Source organism: Urocitellus parryii, chromosome 6, assembly GCF_045843805.1.
Source record: "Urocitellus parryii isolate mUroPar1 chromosome 6, mUroPar1.hap1, whole genome shotgun sequence".
In the NCBI taxonomy this organism is placed as follows: domain Eukaryota; kingdom Metazoa; phylum Chordata; class Mammalia; order Rodentia; family Sciuridae; genus Urocitellus; species Urocitellus parryii.
The window spans coordinates 75,013,262-75,037,874 of record NC_135536.1 but is presented as its reverse complement, the minus strand read 5'-3'; the positions used below and the strand labels follow the sequence as shown (position 1 = coordinate 75,037,874).

The 24,613-nt window shown below is 36.8% G+C and overlaps 1 protein-coding gene across 1 annotated transcript in view; it reads left to right on the top strand.

Moving 5' to 3' along the window:
* The window catches only part of Peli2 (pellino E3 ubiquitin protein ligase family member 2), a 172,418-nt gene that overhangs the window by 38,039 nt on the left and 109,766 nt on the right, over nucleotides 1-24,613 (top strand). Inside the window, exon 2 of the mRNA XM_026384145.2 lies at nucleotides 11,130-11,259. Within this exon, the coding sequence (XP_026239930.1) occupies nucleotides 11,130-11,259 (130 nt within the window). The remainder of the gene's footprint in view (nucleotides 1-11,129; nucleotides 11,260-24,613) is intronic.

Sequence of the window (24,613 nt, the reverse complement as noted above, 5' to 3'; positions counted from 1 at the left end):
TGATGCCAGAATATTTCATTTCCGTCAAAAGGTAGGAGAACATTTTCTTAATTACCAGTCAGAGAAAAAACATCTTCAAGCAGAGAGATGGAGTTTGAGAATGTCTTCCAGCCCTGCCATTTTTCCAAGGAACTCGTTTACAAGTATAGTGTCCAAAGACTGTCAAATTCTAGAAATCTTTTTTTTTTTTTAATATATATATTTTTTTTTAGTTTTCGGCGGACACAACATCTTTGTTGGTATGTGGTGCTGGGGATCGAACCCAGGCCGCACGCATGCCAGGCGAGCGCGCTACCGCTTGAGCCACATCCCCAGCCCTAAATTCTAGAAATATTAAGGATAAAATTGAATTAGCATTCAGGGTCACTCTGCTGATTGGCTCTGTGGCCTCAAAGATGCCTCATCACTTGACCTGCTTGAAGGTGGATGCATGTAGATAGATAGTAGGCCTAGATAGTAGGCCTTTTGTTGAAGATGAAAATGTTGTAGCTGTCAACTGTCCAGGGAGGTAGCCATTGGCCATGTGGCTCTTGAGCACTTAAAGTGTAGCTAGTATGACAAACTGAATTTTAAATTTTATTTGATTGTAACTAATTAAGATTGAAATAGCTACATATGGCTTTTGAAAAATATAGATCTATTAGTAAATCTCCAAGGTCATATACAATTCTTAACTGTGCCTGTGAACACTGGGAAGATTTTCTAAGAATCTTCTTGTATTTTAAGAATTTGTAAATTGGAAGATTTTGGGGAAAATCTCTTGAATTGGTAATATGCATAATCTATTCAGATTATGTGCAAGGTTGTTGACTCCTAGTAACCACATAAATATATTATTTGTGATAATTGATAATTAATTCTATATTTATTTTCATGGTGAACATGAAAGGTTTTTTTTTTCTACTTTTTGTTGTTGTTGCAGTCATTGGGTTAGTGCTTCAAATGAAAATTAACTTCTAGGTAGTATGCTTCTATAGCACTAAAGAGTTGGTTGTGGAAAATGCCATTTACTACGAGAGGCTCAAAGCACTTTTATGTAGTTAACATTCTTCAGCTGCTACTTTGCAATTACAAAATGCAGCTTTAAAGAGTGCTTCCATTTCTTGAAATAAACTTGATTTTGTATATATTTTTATTTCTAATATTTTCTAATCTCATGGTTCTGCTATTAGTTAATTGTAAATGTTTTGGAAGTAGAAAAATCTTCTTTAGAAACATGAAAGGGAGTGAATCCATGGAGCATCAACATGCTTTGTGTAAAACCATGAATGGCTTTATGCTTCATAGCTCATTAAAAATATTTATTTGGTATAAAGTAACTTTCCCCCGAATTCTGCCATGGATAATTGAACAAAGCTAAAATATCTTGTAACAAATTGCCTTGAGAATTTATTTTTACATATAGTAAGCAATTATCTATTTCTTTAGTAAATAATTAGGGCATTGCCCAGTAATGTTCAGAGTTGAATTTTTTTGCTCTGAATTGTCTGTATTTCTAGCAATTTCTAAAAATTGTTTGTGCATACATTAAAAGTTTAAAGTAAATAGACATTAGTATTATTATTTTAAGAGTAGCAAGAGGGGCATGCCTTGAAAATTTTAAAAAGGAAATTGGAAGTAATTATTTTAATAGTTTGGATTAGGATACAGAGATTTTAATGCTAGTTTAAATTTCTGGCCTACTACTTACCTTCACACTTTTTGGTTTGGGGGAGTAATGAGTTTTCTTGATACCATTAAGTTTCTTTATTTGAAATATCTGTAGCTTAATACATGTTAGATGATGAAGCCAATGCTAATTTAGGCAGCTTTTGAGATGCTCATTTTTAGAGGTTTCTTACTATAGTAGAAGTTGTATATAAACGAATTTAAAAGAATCAGTGTTTTGCTAGATAATTACTGTCTTAATTCTTTTGTCTAAATTTGATATTTAGAGATTAAGAACTTTGTAGACACATTATTTGTCTTATTTGAGGAAATGCAGATTTTAATGGACAGATTTCAATAATGATTTATTGAAAAGAAAGATAAAATACATACAATTTTGTATTGCCATCCTTTTTCTGTTTAAACAAGTATGCATTTTTATTTTTTGTAATATTGGGAATTGAACCCACACATTCTGGGCAAGTGCTTTACTATTGATCTATATCCCCAGTGCTTTTTAAAAAATATTTTTACTTTGAGACAGGTTTTCACTAAACTGCCCAGGCTGGCTTCAAACTTTTGATCCTCTTGCTTCAGCCTCATGAGTAGTTGAGATTAAAGGTGCATACCGCCTGACAAAAATTATACAATTGCAAAATCTTATTTTTATAACTAATTTTAAAAGGGATGCATTTGAAATTAACTCCAATTTTAGATTTCTTCCGATTCTTTAGATTTCAAAAGCTATGTAAGATTATGTTTATTTAGCCCCGAATATTTAGGTATAAGGGAGTTACTTAAGTTAATTCGCCTTTGAGATGCACAGCATCAGTTAATTATTGCCGTATGCTCTATATAATCAATCATCCCAAATCTTAGTGACTTAAAAACAACAATTATTCTCATGTGTCTGGGGCAGTTGAGGAGACTGCTCTGGGCTATGGTGAAGTGGCTGTCCTCCACACTGCATTTCTGTGGTTTGGTGCTCCTCCAGGTTTCTCTCATTCTCCTTGGCATGTCAGGCTGGCTGGACAGGTTCTCTTATGGCCATGGCAGATGTGTTGGAGCATAATTTCAACTATTCAGCACATTTCAAGCCCTGTGACCTCACTTTTATTAGTATCTCATCTATGGACCATAGCAAGTCACATGACCTAATCCAAAGTCCTGAACAAGGAAGTGATAATGATAAATCTACCTAATATGTGAGTTGTACAAGTCTTACACTATCAAATCCATTTCTAATTATGCCTCATTTTTTTCTTTTGGTGTGATATTTTCTCTTCATGAAATCAAAAATTACTGCAAGCTGAGCATGGCAGTACATGCCTGTAATCCCAACAGCTTGGGTGGAGGATCGCAAGTTCAAAGCCAGCCTCAGCAACTTAGTGTGGCACTAAGCAACTCAGTGAGATCCTGTCTCTAAATAAAATACAGAAAGGGACTGGGAATGTGGCTCAGTGGTTGAGTGTCCCTGAGTTCAATCCACAGTACCTCCCCCCAAAATTACTGCAAGATAGTACTTAAAAAGTAATTTTTATTCATATCATACTCTTTGACATAAAAAATGTAATATTATATTAATACAGACTTAATTGGAGATATTTTGGATTGTTGGAGCCAAAGGTAGTATAAAAGTAATAGTCTTGAAGTAGTCTTGAACAGTGACATAAATAGCCTTCCCCATTCCTGGCAATTTGCCTGTCTTTAGGTGTTCATTGAAAACTATTTGCTGTTGGCTCTCCAGCAATGCTCAAAAATCAAAGATTCAATTCATTAAAACACACACACACACACACACACACACACACACACACGTACATCAGTGACAGTCCCATTGTGAAATGAAAAAAGGAGGAGGAAGACTTCAAAAAAGCAAATAGCTCAATATAAGATGATATTACTCTTTTCATAGACTGTTAATTTGTTATTTTAGGTACACTGGATTTGCTTTGCATACTTTTTATTTTTGGTGGCCTGATTAGAAGAAGTGGGGAAGTTTGACCTTCAAAAATCAATAGGAATTGAATAAAAGCAGGAAAGAACAGTGTGTTTGCCCTGGGATCAGTGTATGTGTGGTGCTGATGAGGCTGGGGTCAGGGGTTGAGGCTTCTCATGAGCTGGTTAGCTTTGCCCTCAAATCCCACCACCATACCATGCCAGAATCCAAATTAGAGAAGGTTACGCCTTTGTAGTTTATGGGGAAGGAAACTGAGACTCTCAGAAGCTAAGGGACTCATGTGAAGTCACATAGGAATTAAAGGTAGTACCAGGCTACAGGCTTTTCCCCCCTCACATCAAGCTTTTTGACACAAAGAGCTGTTGAGTAAACCCAGGAAGAGCACATGAAAGTCCAGTACTATATCTTTGATATCAAAAACTTTTTAAAGGCTAGCCTTAGGAAATATTTTGGCATAAGGAAACTAGAAAACTTCAAGATAAAAAAAAAGACTACCTATAGTAAACAGGCATTTCTCATTTGTCATGAAGATATGGGAGTCTTCTGTACAATGTGATTGCAATATACATCCAAGATGAACTTTACTCTTTTTAGGTAGGATGCAGGTATTTTAGTTGGCTAGGAATACCTTCTGTATCTATATTGAGAGAGATTTGGGAATCTCTTTAAACACTGTATTTGTAACTTTGAGGAATCAAAGGCCCATCTTAATTAAGATTAGGTACCTTCACATCCCTAGCTTAAGACAAGACCCGGGGCTAGATTTCCTTTCTCCATTCTTCCTGCACTGATGTAGTCACCATTATTATTGAGTCATTCTCTGCTTCAGGGTTCCAGGTAGAGGCAAAGGGGGATATGAAAGAAACAGGGAGCTGCTCAGAGAGCACCCAGTTCAGAGGTGGAAGGTAAGTGGAAGATTAGTTTCTGTTGTCACACAGGTCTGGTTTAGAAGACTTTTATTAAGGTGCCATGGACTGGAATCACATGTGTAGGATATGTCAGTAAATACATCTTCAAAGACACCAGGGCAGTATCCTAATTCAAAATGCACTGTTCAGGGTCTGTGGTATAGCCTAGGGGTAAAGCAGTGCATGTGTGAGAGGTTTTATTGCCAGAACCAAAAGGCAAAACATAATAAAACCTAAAAACAAAACTTGCTGTTCTGATTTCTCTTTTATTTTTTTTTTCCTATTGTATTTTCTAAACCATTTCCATCATCATTTACCAGTGTTGGTTGTATCTGTCACCTTGGCTGCCTTCCCACATGGCTGAATTCATCAGAAGACACGGTGTCTTTGTGTCTCCTTAGCCCTCAGCCTGACACACCCCATGCACTCTGACTGATCCATTTTGAAAGAATATATGTATCTTTTTTCCCCCCCATGTTCAGAAGGTTGTAAGTGGCTCCTTGGAGCAAAGACCATTTCCAAACAGAAATGGGGACTTGAGAATCTTCCATGTAATGCCAAGGCCAGGAAGATTTTCTGAATGAATTGATGTTTACAAAGATGTAATAGGTTATCTCCAAAGGGGATAGGCTGTTATGTTGCTGACATAATTAGTTCTTTGGCTAGAAATCAAAGTCTGCCTTTTATTTTATGAGACTCCATTGTGAGGCATTTCTTAGGCACATAGAAGTTAACGTTGTATCCCTGGGCTTTATAGTTCATGGGGGCAGGGAAAGTCCAGGTAAATGATAGATTAAATAATGAGGGAATTGAAACTATAATTATGTAAAACCAGTGTTAGGTATTTATTAGTTTATGTGCATTTTCTTACTGTTGCATTTGTACAGAAATGGGAGTTAGTGTGAGCTGCCTTAAGACAGGTGCCACATCAGCAGACTCTGTGCCCTGCCTTTAAGTCTCTTGCTTCTAGAGTCACATCCTGTTTATCTGGAATGTATAGTCTCCTTTGGGTACAGTCGTTGCCTGTGATTTATTGGTGTAAGTGATAGAGATGTTGTTTCTGAGGGAGGGCAGAGCCTTCAGTCTATAATGAAAAGCCTGGCTGCTTCTGGAACAGGCTCATTGGATGCTGATGACACCTCCACTGCTGGAGCCCATGGCTGTTCTATTCCACATGGATGCTGCTGTAGGAGCTCAAGCTAGTTAAGATCACATGGAATGTCTCAGATGTGGCCAAGAGTCCTGGCATTCCTTCTCTTGCTGCTGTTCCCTGTAGGAAAATCTTTCTGGCAAATGCATTTTTGGTGGCAGGCATCTTTTCAAGACTATATCTTTGCATCATATGCCATGAATTGCAGTGTCAGTGTTGTCTTCTAGAAAAAAGTATGAAATTTGGTGTTCCACCAGACTGAATATGGCTTTGGGTCTGTCTGGCCTTTCCTAGCTGTGTCTGTGTGTTTCAGCATTCTGAATCTTTTACATGTCTACCAGGAGCAATACCCCTTAAATAGTGTTTCTTGACCCACAGCAAATGTTATTCTTCACATTAATATGTTAACTCTAGATTGTTGATCAATAATAATTCTGTATTACTTGGTGAGGTGTTTTCATTATTCTTTGCAGGTTCCAAATATTTCTACTATTAAAATCATTTGTTCTCCACATTTGAAGAGTTAAGTTTTCCTCACACCTTTACTAAATAAATGGATATTTTAAAAAGTCTTCAGAATTAAAAAAAGAAAATTGAATCTTGAAAGTACCCCCACATACCCCCAGCTGCTCACTAGCTATGTCAGCAGCTCATAGAGATTTTATTTCTACAAATTTATTGACTAAAAGCTTGCCAGACCAGGGAACATTCTGACCTCCTTTTGTAGAACAATAATTTTTTGCCTTTGTAAGCAGAATTTCAACTTTACACCTGGACCATACTCTACAGAAGATGGTCCTTCTGTCTGCAGATGGTCTGGAGATTTCATTGCCTAGTGTGTAACCCCCTGCATTGGCCAGGTACCTTACTTTCTTGGAATCAGGAGGCAGATGGGCCAGGTGGGGAGGTAAGGAGGACAGAGGGGAAGATGGTCATCCGGAGTAGGTGACTTGGCTTCAAACAGATCAGGGACTAATGCAGAGGCTGTGGAGCTGGGGAAGTGAAAGTGTGCTGAGGATTTGGGGCTTGTTGTTCCAGGGATCTATTAGTGCATAATCAACTACCCCCAAACTTAGTTGTTTAAAGCAGCCACCATTTTATTTATTTCACAGTTCTAGTCAGGAATTTGGGCAGTTCTCTCATTTGACGTCATCCAAGGTCACTTGGTAGTAGTCAGGATGGACTTATATGGGGAGGCCATGGTGGCCTCAACCCATTGCACACCAGGATCAACTGGGACTGCAATTGAAGTGCCTTTGTGTATCTTTCCTAGCATGCCACTCCCAGGGTAGTTGAGTTTCTTATGAGGCAGCTCAGAGTCCTAAGAGAAGGACTAAGAGAGAAGCAATAGGGCCTTTCCACATCTGGTTGTAGAAGTTTAAGACCACTGCTTCCTCTGTATCTTGCTGGTAAGCAAGTCACAAGTCATGAAGGTCAGTACATATTTAGAAACAGCACATATTTAGAAAGAGGAGAATTTGATTCCATCAATTGGCAGGAGTACTGAGGAATTTGTGGCCCCCTTTCAGCTGCCACATGGTGTTCCTTGACGGAAGATTCACTACAAGAGACTTTAGGAAGTGACGGAGGGATGCTGGTGTATGTGATCAAATGTACTTTTCACATTTGGTGGCCAAGATCAGAAGACTGTGGGCTGAGGAGTAGGCAGGGTCTGAGAGTGGGATAGCAGGCAAGGATTACTTTTTCAGGATTCTTTGTTGTGTGTGGAAGATGGGAATGAACCTGGAGGCTCAGAGGAAGGCCTGGGTTTGGAGGGCTTGTGTGCTTGACTTTGTTTCATTTGAAGATGGGTGAGGTCACCAGTGGCTCATTGTTGCAGATTGTGGGTGTGCATTTTCATTCTCATGGATGACTGCTGAACCGATGAACCCTTGAGGAAATTCTGTCTGGTCTTTGGTGATATAACTTTCTTCTGGTCCTAGTCCTTCTGCCTGTGTTCAAGAAAGGGTTGTTTCTTTTAATGGTTGTATTTTCTTTCTTTTTTTTTTTTTTTAGAGAGAAGGAGAGAGAGAGATACTAGAATTTTTTTTAATATTTATTTTTAGTTTTTGGTGGACACAACATCTTTGTTTGTATGTGGTGCTGAGGATCGAACCCGGGCTGCACGCATGCCAGGCGAGCGCGCTACCGCTTGAGCCACATCCCCAGCCCTAATGGTTGTATTTTCTAAGTATTGTCTCAGTCTTGTTGCTTCCTTATTCTGTGCCCTTTCTTTGAAGTCCCATTTATTCCTGTGATCTTAACAGACACACATGATGAAGGCCCCCAGATCTTATTATTATATGTAAGTATAATGTAATATTTGAAAGTAAACAAACAAACTGTTTTTTCTGTCACAGTTTTGGAGACCATGAGTCTGAATCAGGGTGTTAGAAGGGCTATGCTACTACCTCTGAAAGTTCTAAGGGAGAATCCTATTTCAGCCTTTGGTGGATCCAGGTACTCCTTGACTTGTGGTTGCATAACTCTAGTCTCTGCCTCCATTTTCACATGGTCACTCCTTTGTCTCTTGTGTCTCTTAGAAGACATTTGCTGTTGGATTTATGGCCTACCAGTAATCCAGGGTGATTTCATCTAGAGACCCTTAATTACGTCTACAAAGACTTTTTCTAAAAGGTCATATTCACAAGTTTCAGAACATGGTCATATCATTTTGAGGGCTAGCATTTCCACTACCACATGCTCCCTCTGGCTATGATGGTTCTCCCAGCTGATCATCTTGCCTCTAACCTGGGTGTATCCTCAAATATATTCATCATGTGATCCATTTGCTTACATCTTACCAGACTTCCCATTCCCTTTGGGGGAATAAGTCCTTTATCCTGGAGAACCTGGCTTCTGTCTGCCTTTCCCATCCTTTACCATTGATTCTTATGCTCTTAAACTTCAGCTCATGGCATTGAACTGCCTTCATCCTCCCTGCCTTATGCAGGCACTAGCCTCACACAAGTTCAGAGTTCTGATTAGATTCAGCAGCAGCTTCCCATGAAGCCTTCCCTAAGACCTCTCCTCTGTGCACTGTGCTGCTAGTGCCTCGTGTTCTGCGTGTTTTTTTTTTTTTTTTTTTTAATAACATTTGTTTTTGTGCCTTTCTCTCTGGGCAGAGAGCTCTGTGAAGGCAGGAAAGCTGATATTCATCATTGTAGCTCTAGTACTCGGTATTATAAATATTGAATAAATGGTGCTGTAGCTTAACCTAATTAGCTGCTCATCTCATCTTGATTCTGGTTTTGCCACCAGTTCTTTAAGTTTTCCGTAAGATTTTTCACCTAACATTATCTAGACATGTAAGTAAGTAGGCAACCTATAAGTAGACTGACTTTTTTATTTCTTTAACATGCAATACTTGTGCACTTCTGTGTAAGTAATTTAAATTATAATGTTTCTGCATGCATTAAGGTTGACATTTCTGGACCCTCCCTCACTTTATGTTAGATATGGTTTTGGAGTTGTTAATAGCAGAAACAAACTTGAGTTAGCTGAAATTAAAAGGAAATTTATGAACAAGGGTCAGAGTACAACTGGGCTAATGGATTCTTTCTATCTCTTTTTGCTTCTTTTCTGTATTCATCTGCTTCATTCTTCCATTTATCTGCTTTTTCAGCCAAATACAGGTTGGGACATGCCCATGGCCCCCATGTTTACAGAGACAAGCAGCCACCCACAGAGGCTGGCTTGGTTAGTTGTTTCTCTTCCCAGTTTTGTGTTTTCCAGGATGAGGATGTCATTGGCCAGCTTGGGCCTTATGACACCTCTGGCCAGTCAGCTGCAGGGTGGTAGAGAGGATGCTGGCAGGGCTGTCTCTTCCAAATGTGGTGCTGGAGCTCACCCTTGGGAATTAAGGGCTGGATTCCAGAGAAGGAAGTGCTATTGTGAGAAAATAGCCTAAAAAGAGCTGGACCAGAAGTGTGGTTGAGAGAAGGATGCAGCAAGGGCTGGGTTAAAACCAGGGGCACAGGAAACACTGCCAGATCTTGTCTTAATTTTCCGTAGACCACAGTAGTGAAAATGTTTTTCAATTGTTTACTGTCTTGGCTTCATTTGGTTTGCATGTGTTTCCTTTAACACAGAATGTTCATCATGAATAAAGTGGTGTGAAAATATCTTAAAACAAAGTGGGTTTATGATGTTTGTTTACTTATGGATATTCCATAGTAGTGATCACAAATATGTTTGAGAAAGTAATGTACATTTTTCTGACTTGCCTGAAAAGGAGAGTAATAAGACTTGAAACAAAATATCATTTATTCTAAAGACATTTTTATATAGCTGACATTCCTTTTGATGGGAATGGAAACAGATTACAAACACAGTGGGAATAACTTCTGGTGATAATGTAAAACCATTGTCAGACTGCAGATACTGACTCAATTCTTAAAACACCCCAAATTCCTTTGTTCCAAAATCTGTGGTTCCCAGTGGCCTCATATCCCCAGTTCTCTACTGATGCCCATCTCCTCTTCTGGGTAGAGCTGGAGAAGTGGAGAGAGCCCAGAGATCTGCTGGACAGGACCCTTAGGCCAGAAACAAGCTACCAGAACCACTGTACCCTGAGTTTGGTATTCTGAGGGAGCTTTGGAGCAGCCATATTTATCTATGTGCATTTTAAATGATTCCTTTCCCTTTTCTTTTCTTGAAAGGAACTTCTGCCAGTGTAGGCAGAGAATGAATAGTAATGTTAGTGTGGCCATAGGGGACAGTGGTCCAAATAGTCAGGGACAAGTTAATTCAAAGTTAGAATATGAAGTCAAAAATTTAACGAACTGCAACCTTGCCTTTCTTTTAAACTCTCATATTAGCAAAATATATAAGAAATCTGTTTAAGGCTATTATGTGTTTTCCTGGTGACTTTGTGAATTTTTGACAGTTTATGGACTATAAAATTCAATGCATAATTTGTATGTTATTTTTTGCTAACCTAGCATTGTAGGGTTCAATGAGAAATGTGAGTGAATGTATTCAGAACTTTAAAGAAAGAAGGTAGCTATATTTGGTCTCCTTACAAATAAAAATCTTATAGACAACATTAACATGATTTGAGAATGAGGTGTGAGGTTTAATTAGTATGCTATTTTCTAACTAGTTCATTTAAAAATATTTCTTAAGTTTCTCTGGGGTCCATTAGAATGGTGCTAGTTGAATTGAGCCTGTTCTTAATATGGCCTCTGCAGAATCTGCTTATTTATACTCTGTTTCAAAAAAGATTTGAAGAGTGACTCCATAGAATAGGAAATCTATAATTACTTGTACATCTCTCTTAAATTAAGTTTCTGGAAGTGATTTGAATTTCATTACAGTTAAAGTCTGTTTTGTAACCCTTTCCTTTTGTGAGTGGTTTGGTGGGCAGTTCTTTAATCCTGTCTTTTCCATTATTTCATCTAACTTTCATGCCTAAAACTTTAAAAATCCATAAATAATTGAAGTATCTCATCTCTGTTCTTAGGTACAATGGTGCTTTACCTAATGGTGACAGAGGAAGGAGGAAAAGCAGATTTGCTCTCTATAAGCGGCTGAAGGCTAATGGTGTTAAACCTAGCACAGTCCATGTGATATCCACACCTCAGGCTTCCAAGGTAGGTGACTTTGGCCTATTTGGGAGGACCTTGCAAACGGTGATTTATGATTATTCCTTATTAGCTGCTTTCTTTCCTTTACTCCTGTTCTTGCATAGGACATTTTCTCAACCATCTAAGGCAGGATATATGTTGGGAGGGGCTGTGCTATGTGCTATAGAATATTTAGCAGCATCCCCAGCTTCAACCCACTAGATGCCAGTGGCACTGTCCTCTCCCAACCCTTAAGTTGTTCAAAACCAAAACAACTTGACATTGTAGGATGTCTTCTGACAAGGGGTTAGTAGGTAAAATCTGCCCTATTTTGAACCTCTGCTTTATGATGAAAAGTAATTACTGTTTTATCAAGTTAGAATTGCTGTGACTGATTGTATATTGTGTGCATGCACAAATATGTAACAACAGTGTGTACAACTAATGCTCCAATAAAAAATGTGGGGGAGGGAGGAATAATAGCTGAAAGATATATAATTTTTTATTCTAAAGAGTTTTTGTATTGAATCTTGGTATAAACTGCAAAGATTTGTAATTTTCGTTATATTAATTGGATATATTTTGTGTTTTCACATATTCTCCATGAGCATGTAATTAAATTTGTGTGATTATCGGAAAGATAGGAAGAAGACAGACCTAAGTGATATAAGTCCACTGTACTTATTTGAAATTAATAAAATGCTATATTTTAAAAAAGGATTATTTAATTTGCTTCCTGATATACAGCTGGGGAAAAATAGGAGCTTTCATTTTGATTGATATATTTTATATATTAGACTTAAGAAAGTTTTTTTTTCAATAAGATGAATTATTTGAGGTATATAAAGTTTCGTTTTGTAGAAAATAATTATATGTATCTGTAGTATTTTATATGGGACTACTAGCTGTACATGTTTATCTTCATGGGTTTTGGTCACTTGGAATAAATCAGACTTGATTCCCATCTTACTGAAAACCTGTATTGAGGGAGAAATGATGGCTTCTTGGAAGCAGGCTGGTGTTTAGATGGTGATAATAGTATGGATCACCTTTATGGGTGCTTTTATTTTAAAAAAGCCCTTATTGTTCCTGAAGCAGAGCTATGGAAAGAGTTTGTTAGAATGTACCAGTTAAGATTGTCTTGTACTAATGAGGGAATGACTAGATAAAAAATATCAAGCTCCAGAGAAACAGAGGAGAAGAGTTTAATGTGGGCAAGTTTTCACCAGGGAAAGAGAAATAAAATAAATATTTTAGGGAAGAAAGAACATTTTATAAGGAAAACAAAGGAAATCCAGCTTTACAAAGATTCTGAAAAAAGAAGTCAAATAGCAACAAAATCTTGGAAGGTCAAGAACTAGAAGAAACATTTTATGTAAACAACAAAAATATTTGGTGTAGAAGAAAACCAAGACAAATGTTTTAAAGCATGGTTTTGAGTGTCAAAACTGTACTGATACTATAGAGGTGGTACTTACAATTTTGCATATTTGTTGACATTCATCTGTGTCTGTACCTTGTTATTGGCTTTTTAAAAAAAAGTCTTAGGTCTGTAATAGAATGGCTGACATTTAAAAAGTTAGGAAAATAATTGTTTTTCAGTGAAATATTAAAATTTACTACTATAGGGATATCAGTGGTTTTTATCATTCCCTACCTCCCACATTTCCCATTTTAGCTGAAGTTTCACCTGTATATCTAGATTTTACTTGAAGTTACTTAGATTATACATCTTTTTGTCTTAAGTTTGTGTTTAAACATATTACCCACAGTACTAAGAGTAGGTCACATCAGGTTTTGGTCTTTACCTTTCTTATGTTGTAATCTGGGGAAAATGTATTCTAAGGGTCTTAGATTACTCATTTATTAAATAAGGAGATTGCCTACAGGCAGAAACAATGTTGAAACAGATAATACACTTTGGTTATAAGCAACAGAAATTCTGAACTTAAATAAAAAGCAAAGATGGGGAAATTCTTACGGGATAGAATAGGAAGAGCTCTCAGAATCAAGGAAAAGTTGGGTAATTGGGTTTCATTAAGAGGAGAAATGGAGTATCAACAAGAGTTCACTTGGATATTCTTTTCATGGGCAGTGACTTGATTTTAGTCACCTTCTGTCTCCTCAGTTTTCTGAGAGAGAGAATCTGATAGACTGCACTTGGGTCACCCAGTGTGGTAAAGGGAGATGGCAGACCAGGCCATCTCCCTTGTGAGTTGACTTCCCAGTGCTGTCCTAACCTCATTCATCTTCGTGCCTCTACTTTGAGGTCCTTGTACTTAGTAAGTACTGAATAATGGTTCGGACAAGGAATAGGTACTGAATCTATTTTCTTCTTCCCTACATGAATTTCTGATCTCAATCACAAATCCTTTCACTTTCTCTGGTCCCTGCCAAACTGGCATCCCTCAGCAGCTTGGCCCTACCACTCCTCCTGCTAGGTTTGCTCTCTTGGCCCCTTTCACTTTGAAGCCCCATTCAGATGTAAACACAGCCTCTTGCATATTTAACTTGATCTGATTGTATTTACTATGCACTTCTTATTTCCATTTCTTCTAGTTCATAGAACTAGCAACGATTCTATTTTGCTACTCCATTCCAGTCTCTTCTTGTTGAGACTATTAATCTAAGCTATCTTTCCCCCCAGATTTGTGGACCTTGCTGACCTATAGCTCGCCTCTGTGTATTTTGGTGCCCCAGTGCAGCCCTGTGTCTTTCTCCCGGACCCTGTAGCTTCTCAGATTCATTGTACTTTAACTCTTTCAATTTCAGAAGCTGTCACTTCTGCTCCACTTTTCCACTCATACAGTACACTTTACAGCCAGTTATCACTTGGAAGTGAACATAATATTCTATTCATTCTACTTGTGCATAAACACTTTCTTATCTACTCTCATTACACATTCCATTCTTCAGTCTGTTCCTATTTGCTATGGTTATTGGTCTACTTGGCTTCTCCAGTTATATGTTAATTTACCCCAGTTTCTCTTTCTTTGGTGCTTTTTGGGCTCCAGGTACCTGAGTACCTGGCTCCAGGCTCTGTCCAGACTCTGCTGGACTGTTTTGTTTGTCCTGCTTGTTGCTTACACCATGTCCCATGAGAATGCCAGTCCCATGGCAAAAAGTATTTCACCTGAAATGACAGTAGTTTGCATGTCCTAGCACTTTTGATTCTTTAGTATTGGAAATAAAAGGTGTGTCTTTGATTAGGGCTGTGAAAGTGAAATCTAGAAGGGTGGGTATGTCAGGACTTGAGCACTGTGCCTTTTGTCTGTGTTGTTTCTTTCTTTGCTCCATAATGTAGGGCTGAACAAGGATGGATACTCCTTTGATGATTGGAGAAGCAGCTGGGAAACAGGACCTCTTAGTCTCCTATGCATGCCAATGTCCAAGCAAAAGCAGATTAGGGTGGCAAACATGTGCCGCTGTTGTGTAATCTCTGTTTGTATAATCTTTATTTGCGCACATAATTGCTCTTGGAATAATACAGGTATTTTTCTGATTATTTTGATTTTTTTTTAAAAAAAATCAAATGTCCTGTTTTATTTCTGGCTGTTCTGTTACATAGGCACAGGGCCTTTAGTAATTTATTCACCCACTCATTTACTCAACAAATATTTATCCAGCACCTTCCATGACTAGGCATTATGCCAAGTACTGGATAGACTGCAGTGAACAAACACATCAGTATGGAGCTAATCATCCAGTGAGTAGGAAACAATAAAGAATCATGTGAATACACACAAAACTGCACATTGTGAAAAGAGCTGTGAGGAAAGAGGGTTCAGAATGGAGACTGGATAGACAAGGAAGGATGTCTGAGCAAGTGGCGTATGAACTGGAGGGAAAAGGGATTGACCAGGACAGCAGAGGGATTCAGGCTACTGTGGGCCTGACTGTAGAAGATTTGAGTTTTTTCCCAAAGGGAAACATTGAAGAGTGTTAAGCAGGAGGAGTGACATGCTATGAGTCGATTTATATATGCCCATTTACTTTTTATTATATAGGGCAACTATTTTGCTATTATTACTAGTGAATAGTGAGTGTGACAGTTGTGGTTGTGGTGATGATGATGATGCCTGTGCCTGATAGGGGAATGTTTTGCTAGCAGCATGGTTGAAATTTAGCTATGGAAAACTCTCTTCCATATGTTTTTTTTGGTGTGTGCTTTTTAAGATATATATGACAGTACAGTGTATTTTGACATATTATATGTACAAAGTATAACGTACTCTAATTAGGATCCCATTCTTGTGGTTGTACATGATATGGAGCTTCATCGGTGGTGTAATCATATATGAACATAGGAAAGTCATGTCCAATTCATTGTACTGTCTTTCCTGTTCCTGTCCCCACTTCCTTCCCTTCATTCCCCTAATCCACTGAACTTCTAATTCTAATCCACTGAACTTCTACCCCTCTCCCCTGTTGTATGTTAGCATCTGCATATCAGAGAGAACATTCAACCTTTGGTGTTTTGGAGAAAACTCTTTATCATGATTTTCCCTTCCTAGATGATGCTTTAATGAAATATCCCTTTTAAAGGTATTTTTGCCTTCAAAAAATAATTGAAAATAATTTTATTCCAGTTAGCATATTTCATAAAGGAAAATATCAGTGGTCTTTAAGTGATAGTTTAGTGAAAGATTAGTACTACTTAATATGATTGCCATGACCAGGCTGAATCCTGTGTCTTACTACTCTTTGTGTTGCTACAATATAGTACCTGGTACTAGGTACTTTATAAAGAAATTTATTTGGCTCACTATTCTGGTGGCTGGAAGGTTCACATAGTATGGCACCTGCATCCTAGTTGTATCACAACATGGCAGAGAAGCAAAAAGGGAACCAGCCAAGATACAAGATACAAGCAGGGAAGCAGAGAAGGGCAAGGCTTGTTTTTTTGATAACAGGCGGCTCCCATGGTCACTAACCCAGTCTTCAAGACCTCATCTACTCTGTGAAACCAGCATTAACCTCTGCCCCAGGTGGTACCCCCATGACCTCCTAATACCATTCTGCTAGGTCCCTCCTCTTAGAGATCCACATCTCTTAACATTGCCAGACTGGGCACCAAATGTTCAGCACATGAACCTCTGGGGACAATCCACATCCAAACCATAGCAGCCTATTTGAGCTAGTATGTCTCTATTGATTAGTAAAATATTGAAATTCTTCTGCGTCAATGAATATTAATAATAGTAACCGCAGAAAGTGGTAAAACTAATACAATTTTCAATGTGAACTCATTACTCCAAGCTAATTTTGCAGGATGTAGAGAGGTCCACTTCTGAAGCCCTCATTGTCTCTGCAGTCTGTATGTATCTTGGTGCAGTGGATGGTGTAGCTCCACTGCATATTCAAATGAGGCTGGAGCCTTCTATGATTTAGGACAGTCATCAGTTTATCAATATTCTCAGACTTTCTAATTACTACTCCTTTTAAAGAATTTGGTTTTAGGGAAAGATAGTTGTAACACATACAACAAAGTTCTTAAATCTTTTCTTTTTTTTTTTTTGGCAGTGCTGGGGATTGAACCCAGGGTCTGTGCATGCAAGGCAAGCACTCTAACAACTGAGCTGTGTTCCCAGCCTCTAGAATTTGGGTTTTTAAATAGTTGTTATTTTGGTTTCTTTCATAGTTCTTTTGTTGTAATTCTTGGGTAAGTAATTTTGGTATTTGTTATTTTTAAGTTCAGTACATAATTTGATGAAGTAAATTATACTTTAAAAAATTAATTTAATGAAGTATTTTATTATAAAAGGGCAATGTTTGGATAAGGTTTATCCTTTTAGATATCATAAATATGAATATTATGAATCTGTAAGAGAATAAAAATAATAAAAAAATAAGAGAAGAAAAAAGAAAAATTAGGTAATTAATTTAATAATAGTAATTACAGCCCATAATATCTTTTGATGCCATGCAGAATACAAACCTAAAAATAAATCATTTGTATTTCCAGAATGAGAAACAACTAGATTATTTCAATAAAAAAATAAGCAGTATGGAGATTCCTTGGAAAGCTGGGAATGGAACCACCATTTGACCCAGTTATTCCCCTTCTCAGACTATACCCAAAGACCTAAAAAGAGCATACTACAGGGATTCAGCTACATCAATGTTTATAGAAGCACAATTCACAATAGCTAGACTATGGAACCAACCTAGATGCCCTTCAATAGATGAATGGATAAAAAAGTAGCATTTGTACACAATGGAATATTACTCTGCACTAAAAAATAACAAAATCATGGCATTTGCAGGGAAATGGATGGCATTAGAGCAGATTATGCTAAGTGAAGTTAGCCAATCCCTAAAAAACAAATGCCGAATGTCTTCTTTGATATAAGAGGGGCGACTCAAAACAAAGCAGGGAGGAAGAGCATGAGAAGAAGATTACCATTAAACAGGGATGAGAGGTGGGAAGGAATGGGAGAGAGAAAGGAAACTCCACGGAAGATGGAAAGAGACCCTCATTGTTATACAATGGTGTGAGGGGGAAGAAAAAAAAGAGATAGAGAAATGTGTTACAGTAGATGGGGTAGAGAGAGGTGATGGGAGGGGAGGGGGGATAGGAAGGGCAGCAGAATACAACAGACTGTAGTATGGCAGTAAGTATAAACGTGACTGTATAACCAATGTGATCCTGCAATCTGTACACGTTGGAAAAAATAAGAATTCATACCCCATTTGAATCAAATGTATGATATGTCAAGATCATTGTAATGTTTTGAGCAACTAATAAAAAAGAAGAAATAAAAAAATATATAGAAATTGGTTTCCAAGATATTGGAATAACAACTTTCAAAAATTTTTTAACAATGAATATTGATAAAGCAAAGGCAAAAACATTCAGGAACTATCAATATAATATGCTGTGAGTTAAAAATAATTTTCTGACTTAGAGTATATATTAGGACTTCAGTTTTATAGGACTGTATCATGTCAGTTTAAATTTATGGTCCTGATTGTAGCAAAACATCTATCTACTGAGATGAAAAAGCACTATCTAGAAGATTTATGTATCAGGGCAATAAAATTTAGACATCATTGACAAAGCTCCAAACATTTTACCTAGACATAGTTGAATAATTTACTTAAAATTCAATATTTAAGACTTTGAAGATAGTATGATGGTTTTTGTTGATTCCATGGAGCTAAAAGGAACATCTGAAATATATTAAGCTTTATTGTCATATTCAAAAGAAATCGTTTCAATGAGAAATATTTACATGAAAACCTTATGAATTTTGTACAGATGGTACAAGTATAGTGCTGGGGAGAAGAATTGTTTCAGCTGAAGTTCTAGGAAAACCTTTGGATGTTTTTGTTTGATTATGTCTTATTTGTCATTTTGTTGTCTCTGAATGATTGAAAGTTAAACCAAGTAAACCACTTACCATTTTTTTCTTGAAAATTTTTGTTACCTTACAGTAAATAATTACTAGAGAATTAATTAACATTTTTAAAATTTGAAATTTCAGTAATGAAGTATTTGAGCATGTGGTACTACATATAAATTCAGTTTAGAAATTGTGTGGACTTAAATATGTGAGATAGCAGTTGGACAATTAAACATTTTAGAGATTTGGCTTTATCACATGATATTCTAACCAATATCAAGATTTTCCTTGGTTTTAAGAGAATGAAAAATTTCAGTTATTAACATGGACAGATTAGTTGACAAATAATTGTGGCAGGACATATAAACCAAATACAGATTCAATTCTCTCTCCCCCGTCCCCACCCCTTATTATGGGTTAGCTTCCACATATCAGCAAAAATTTTGACTTTTGGTTAGCTATATAATTATATCAAAATGGATTTTACTGTCATATATATTTAAAAAGAATCAATGTAAAATACAGGAAACCATGATAAACAATCAGAATATTGGAGAAAAACAAATTTAAAATAAAACAAGAGTAATTCCAGGAGAAAGTCTATCAAGTCATCCAACAATTATATGAATATGTGCTTATTTGGTGACATTTATGAAGAAAACAATTAATTTTAATAACATACTTTTAATTTATTGATTCTTACAACTTGGCCAGTTGATGTTTTCAAAGCACCATAGGTTGAAACTGATTTTCATGGCATAGGTGATAACAGAAATGGAAAATATAAAAACCTCAAGCAGGAAAGCTTGATTCTAGCACTCAACATATTAATTATCAGTGCAATTATCTGCATTACTGATATTCAATAATAATTATAATTTTTACTTGATGCACGTATTAGTTGGAAAAATCATTTAATTTGTGTTGTCCTTAAAGCACAATTTTATTAATGACTTGTTTTTAACATGTCAGTGTGGGAGAATACTTATATTTATATTTATAATTATGCTTTAATTCAAACTTATTTTAATTATGAACCCGATTTAGATACTTGCTTTTTTTTTTCTTTTTTTGGGTGGAAGAAGAGTCTTTTGCTATAACCCTTGCTTTTCAAAAACAACATTAAAGTCGGAAGGAGCTTTTATTCAGACCATCTTCTTGAGAGGAACTTAAAAAAGCCCTGAAGAGCCCGCACTAAGCTGGCTGTGTTGCCAAGGACCCAGCAATGTTGGTCAGTGTTGGTTTTGTGTGTCCTCTCCACTGCTGCAGGTAGTAGGTGGAAATGCTCTGAAGGGTGGAACCAAAGCTGGTTCTGTTTCTCTTTCCCTCTTTCTCCCACTTCCTAGGAGTGTGACTTGAGAAACCCATAAACTAGGATTGCGGTAATGATAAAGTTAATTAATGTGGCACTTGTCAGTAAAAATCAAAGTTGCTTTATAGACTTATGGGATAGTAGTACTGTTTGTGAAATCAGGTGCTCTGCAGAGAGCCTTTTCTACAAAAAAAGAACGATGATGGTGGCTTGAATTTAAGTAGCTGGTTTGTTTATAGCGGTGGTTATGATAGCATGTAGTGGAAAGTACAGTGAAATAGAATTCTGTACAGTGGAAAGGAAGTCACAAAGGAGGGTCATGGAGGTATCATTAGCTCACTTGGAATTGTTAGTCCTCTCTTTTGTTCTCTTTTGATATTAAAGTGCATGGTGGTCCTTATCTTTTCAAGAAAGTACTGTGAGCCTCTTGAAGTACTAGTTATGGATGACTGATTCATACGAGTGCTTACATACAAGCTCTTGATTGGTTGCATCCATGTTCCAGAGGAGGTGGAATGAGTGGCTTCAGGAACTTTTGGTTTTGTCCAACTCGGGTTAGAGTTAATGGAGGGCTTAGTGAAGCCAGTTCAGGTGCACTCAGATGGGCAGCTCATTTGTGCTTCTCTCTTTGCTTATTCTGCTGCCACATAGTCCCTGTAGGCTTACCCAGTCTTCTGCTCTGTATTCCCCAGGTGGCCATGTTTTTCCTCAGCTGCATACCTTTGCTGGTGATGTTCTCATTGCTTAGGATGTGCTCCAGCCTCATATAGAAACCTATACTGCCACCACCCTTTATAACACAGCCCATATGTCCTTTTCTTCCAGAAAGTCTCTCACTCCCAGCCTGAGGCAGTGTATGTCTTCTTTTTTGAAGCTCTAGAACATGTTTTGTGTGTCCTCTCCATTGCTCTGATGTTGGGTTAGAAATGTTAGCTGCCTTATCTTGTTATCCTGGACAGCAAGCTCCTTGAAGGCAGCAGTCTTGCATTTCTGCACTTTGGCTGCCTGGCACAGTTGGTTGACCTGCCTTCAGAATGTGCTGGACAGCAGGTGGTCCTAGTAGTAATAGCTAAGTGGCTTAAGATAAACACTTGGAACATATCATATGCAACTGATTAATGTTAAATAATGTTATTAGTGATGGTTTCTCTGAATTATCTGTTATAAGAAATGATGAATAGGCTCAGGATATAATGAGACATAGCATGAATACTTGCTTATTTGCTATCAGTTATACAAAAAACCTTTCTAGCTAAAATACACTAATAGATTAAACCTTAAAACTGCATCTTCATGACTTGAATATAGGCTTCCTTTGTAATTTCACAAGTTAAATTTATTGTTTTCTTTAGATCACAGCAATGAAGCTTTAATAATGAATAGTTTCTGAATTATTGAGCCCACTGACTTTGAAAGTCAGCATTTCCTCACTGGAGAATGTACTTACCATTTAGAACATTTTGATAAGGCATTCTTATTTGAAAATACATCTGGCTAAATCGGTTTAGTTCCTCATGCATTCTTCAGCTTGCCAGCATTAGTTTCATTCCTTGTGTTTTGAACAAAGGAGTAGTTCTGTATTTTTTTTCAATGTAGATTTAAGCCTTTGTTTCATACGAATAGTTGGGTTTAAAATTTTTTTCTTAAGTTGTTTTGTAGTGCCTCGTTGAAGTTGTTGACTTGAATATCAGCAGTCTTTTCCCCAGCATTTAAAAAAAATCATTTTTGTTATTTTCTCCTGCAATCTAGTATCATAAATCCAAGAATGTCATATTTTAAAACTTCTAAATAGGATTGATGTTATTAAATTAAAAAGTTTTTGCCCAGCAAAGGAAATAAGAATGTGAAGAGAGAACTATAGAATGGAAGAAAATCTTTGCTGTCTTTTATGACAGGATTAATAATCAGAGTACATAAAGAACTCAAATCTTAACACCAAGAAAAACAAATAACCCAGTTAATTAATGAGCAAGTGAATTAAATAGACATTTCTCAAAAGAAGAAATAAAGATGGCCAACCAATATATGAAAAATGTTCAACATCATTTAGCAGTTAGAGAAATATAAATCAAAACAAAACTGAGATTTCATTTTCCTGTAGTCAAAATGGCAGCTATCAAGAATACAAACAATAATACTTGCTGGAAAGGATGTGGAGAACAAGAAACACCTTTTAAACTGTTGGTGGGATTGTAAATTACTACAACCATGTGGAAATCACTATGGAGGTTCATCAAAAGACTAGGCATGGGACCACTATATGACCCAGCTATTCCTTTTTTTTAAATATCATCTGTTATTTTTTAAAAAATTTTAAATGCTTTTATTTTTAAAATACATGACAGCGGAATGCATCACAATTCTTATTACACATATAGAATACAATTTTTCATATCTCTGTATATAAAATATGTTCACACCAATTCATGTCTTCATACATATGCTTTGGATAATGATGTCCATCACATTCCACCATCATTGCTAACCCCATGCCCCCTCCCTTTCCCTCCCACCCCTCTGCCCTCTATAGAGTTCATCTATTTCTCACATGCTCCCTCTCTCTACCCCACTATGAGTCAGTCACCTTATATCAGAGAAGACATTCGCCATTTGTCTTTTGGGGATTGGCTAACTTCACTTAGCATTATCTTCTCCAACTGCATCCATTTACCTGCAAATGCCATAATTTTATTCTCTTTTATTGCTGAGTAATATTTCTTTGTCTATATATGCCACATTTTTAATCCATTCATCTACTGAAGGGCATCTGGGTTGGTTCTACAGTTTAGCTATTGTGAATTGTGCTGTTATAAACATTGATGTGGCTGTGTTCCTAATGCTGTTTTTAAGTCCTTTGGGTATAGTCCGAGGAAAAGGATAGCTGGGTCAAATGGTGGTTCCATTCCAAGTTTTCCAAGGAATCTCCATACTGCTTTCCATATTGGTTGCACCAATTGATAGTTCCACCAGCAATGTATGAGTTTCCTTTTCCCCCACATTCTCACCAACATTTATTATTGTTTGTCTTCATAATAGCTGCCATTCTGACTGGAGTAAGATGGTATCTTAGAGTTGTTTCGATTTGCATTTCTGTAATTGCTAGTGAAGATGAACATTTTTTCATGTATTTGTTGATTGATTGTATATCCTCTTCTGAGAAGTGTCTGTTGAGGTCCTTGGTCCATTTATTTATTGGGTTATTTGTTTTTTTGGTGCTTAGCTTTTTGAGTTCTTTATATACCTTTGAGATTAGTGCTCTAACGGATGTGTGAGGGGTAAAAATTTGCTCCCAAGATGTAGGCTCTCTGTTCACCTCACAGATTGTTTATTTTGCTGAGAAGAAACTTTTTAGTTTGAGTCCATCCCATTTATTGATCCTTGGTTTTAATTCTTGTGCTGTAGGAGTCTTATTAAGGAAGTTGGGACCTAATCCCACATGATGAAGATTAGGGCCTCTCTCGTTGAAGGAAGAAATATTCTTTATATGTCAGTAAGTCTAAGTTATTGATTGTATTATTGAGTTCTGTAGTTTCTTTGTTGAGCTTTTGTTTGGAAGATCTAGTGATGAAAGAGGTGTGTTAAAGTCACCCCAAATTATTGTGTTGTGGTCTATTTGACTCTTGAACTTGTGAAGAGTTTGTTTGATGAATGTAGATGCTCCATTGTTTGCGGCATAGATATTTATAATTGTTATGTCTTGTTGGTGTATGGTTCCCTTGAGCAGTATGTAGTGTCCTTCTTTATCCTTTTTGATTGACTTTAGTTTGATGTCTGTTTTATTTGATATGAGGATGGAAATCCTTGCTTGCTTCCACAGTCCATGTGAGTGGCATGATTTTTCCTAACCTTCACCTTTAGTCTTTTTTCTATGAGATGAGTCTCTTGGAGGCAGCATATTGTTGGATCTTTTTTTTAATCCAATCTGTTAGTTTATATCTCTTGATTGGTGAGTTTAGGCCATTAACATTCAGGTTATTATTGAGACATGATTTGCATCCCCAGCCATTTTTGTTTAGTTTTGGTATTTCATGTGACTTGGTTTCTCCTCTGATTTCCTTTAGTGTAATCCCTTCCTCTACTGATTTTTATCATTGTTTTTCATTTCCTCTTCTTGGAATATTTTTCTGAGGATGTTCTGTAGTGCAGGCTTTCTAATTGTAAATTCCTTTAACTTTTGTTTATCATGGAAGGTTTTTATTTCATCATCAAATCTAAAGCTTCGTTTTGTAATGAACATAGATGCAAAAATTCTCAATAAAATTCTGGCAAATCGAATATAAAAACATATCAAAAAGATCATACACCATGATCAAGTAGGATTCATCCCAGGTACGCAAGGTGGTTCAACATGAGGAAATAAATAAACGTAATTCATCACATCAATATACTCAAAGATAAGAGTCATATTTTCATCTCAATAGACGCAGAAAAAGCATTTGACGAAATACAGCACCCCTTCATGTTCAAAACACTAGAAAAACTAGGGATAACAGGAACATATCACAACATGACCCAGCATTTCTATTCCTTGGTATTTATTGTAAAGAAGTAAAGTCAGCATACTATAGTGATACATGCTTACCAGTGTTTATAGCATCACAATCTGCAATAGCCAAACTATGAAACTAGCTTAGTTTTCCATTAGCAAATGAAAAGATAAAGAAAATATGGTATATAAACCCAATGGAGTTTTACTTAGCCATGAGTGAAAGTTGTGTCATTT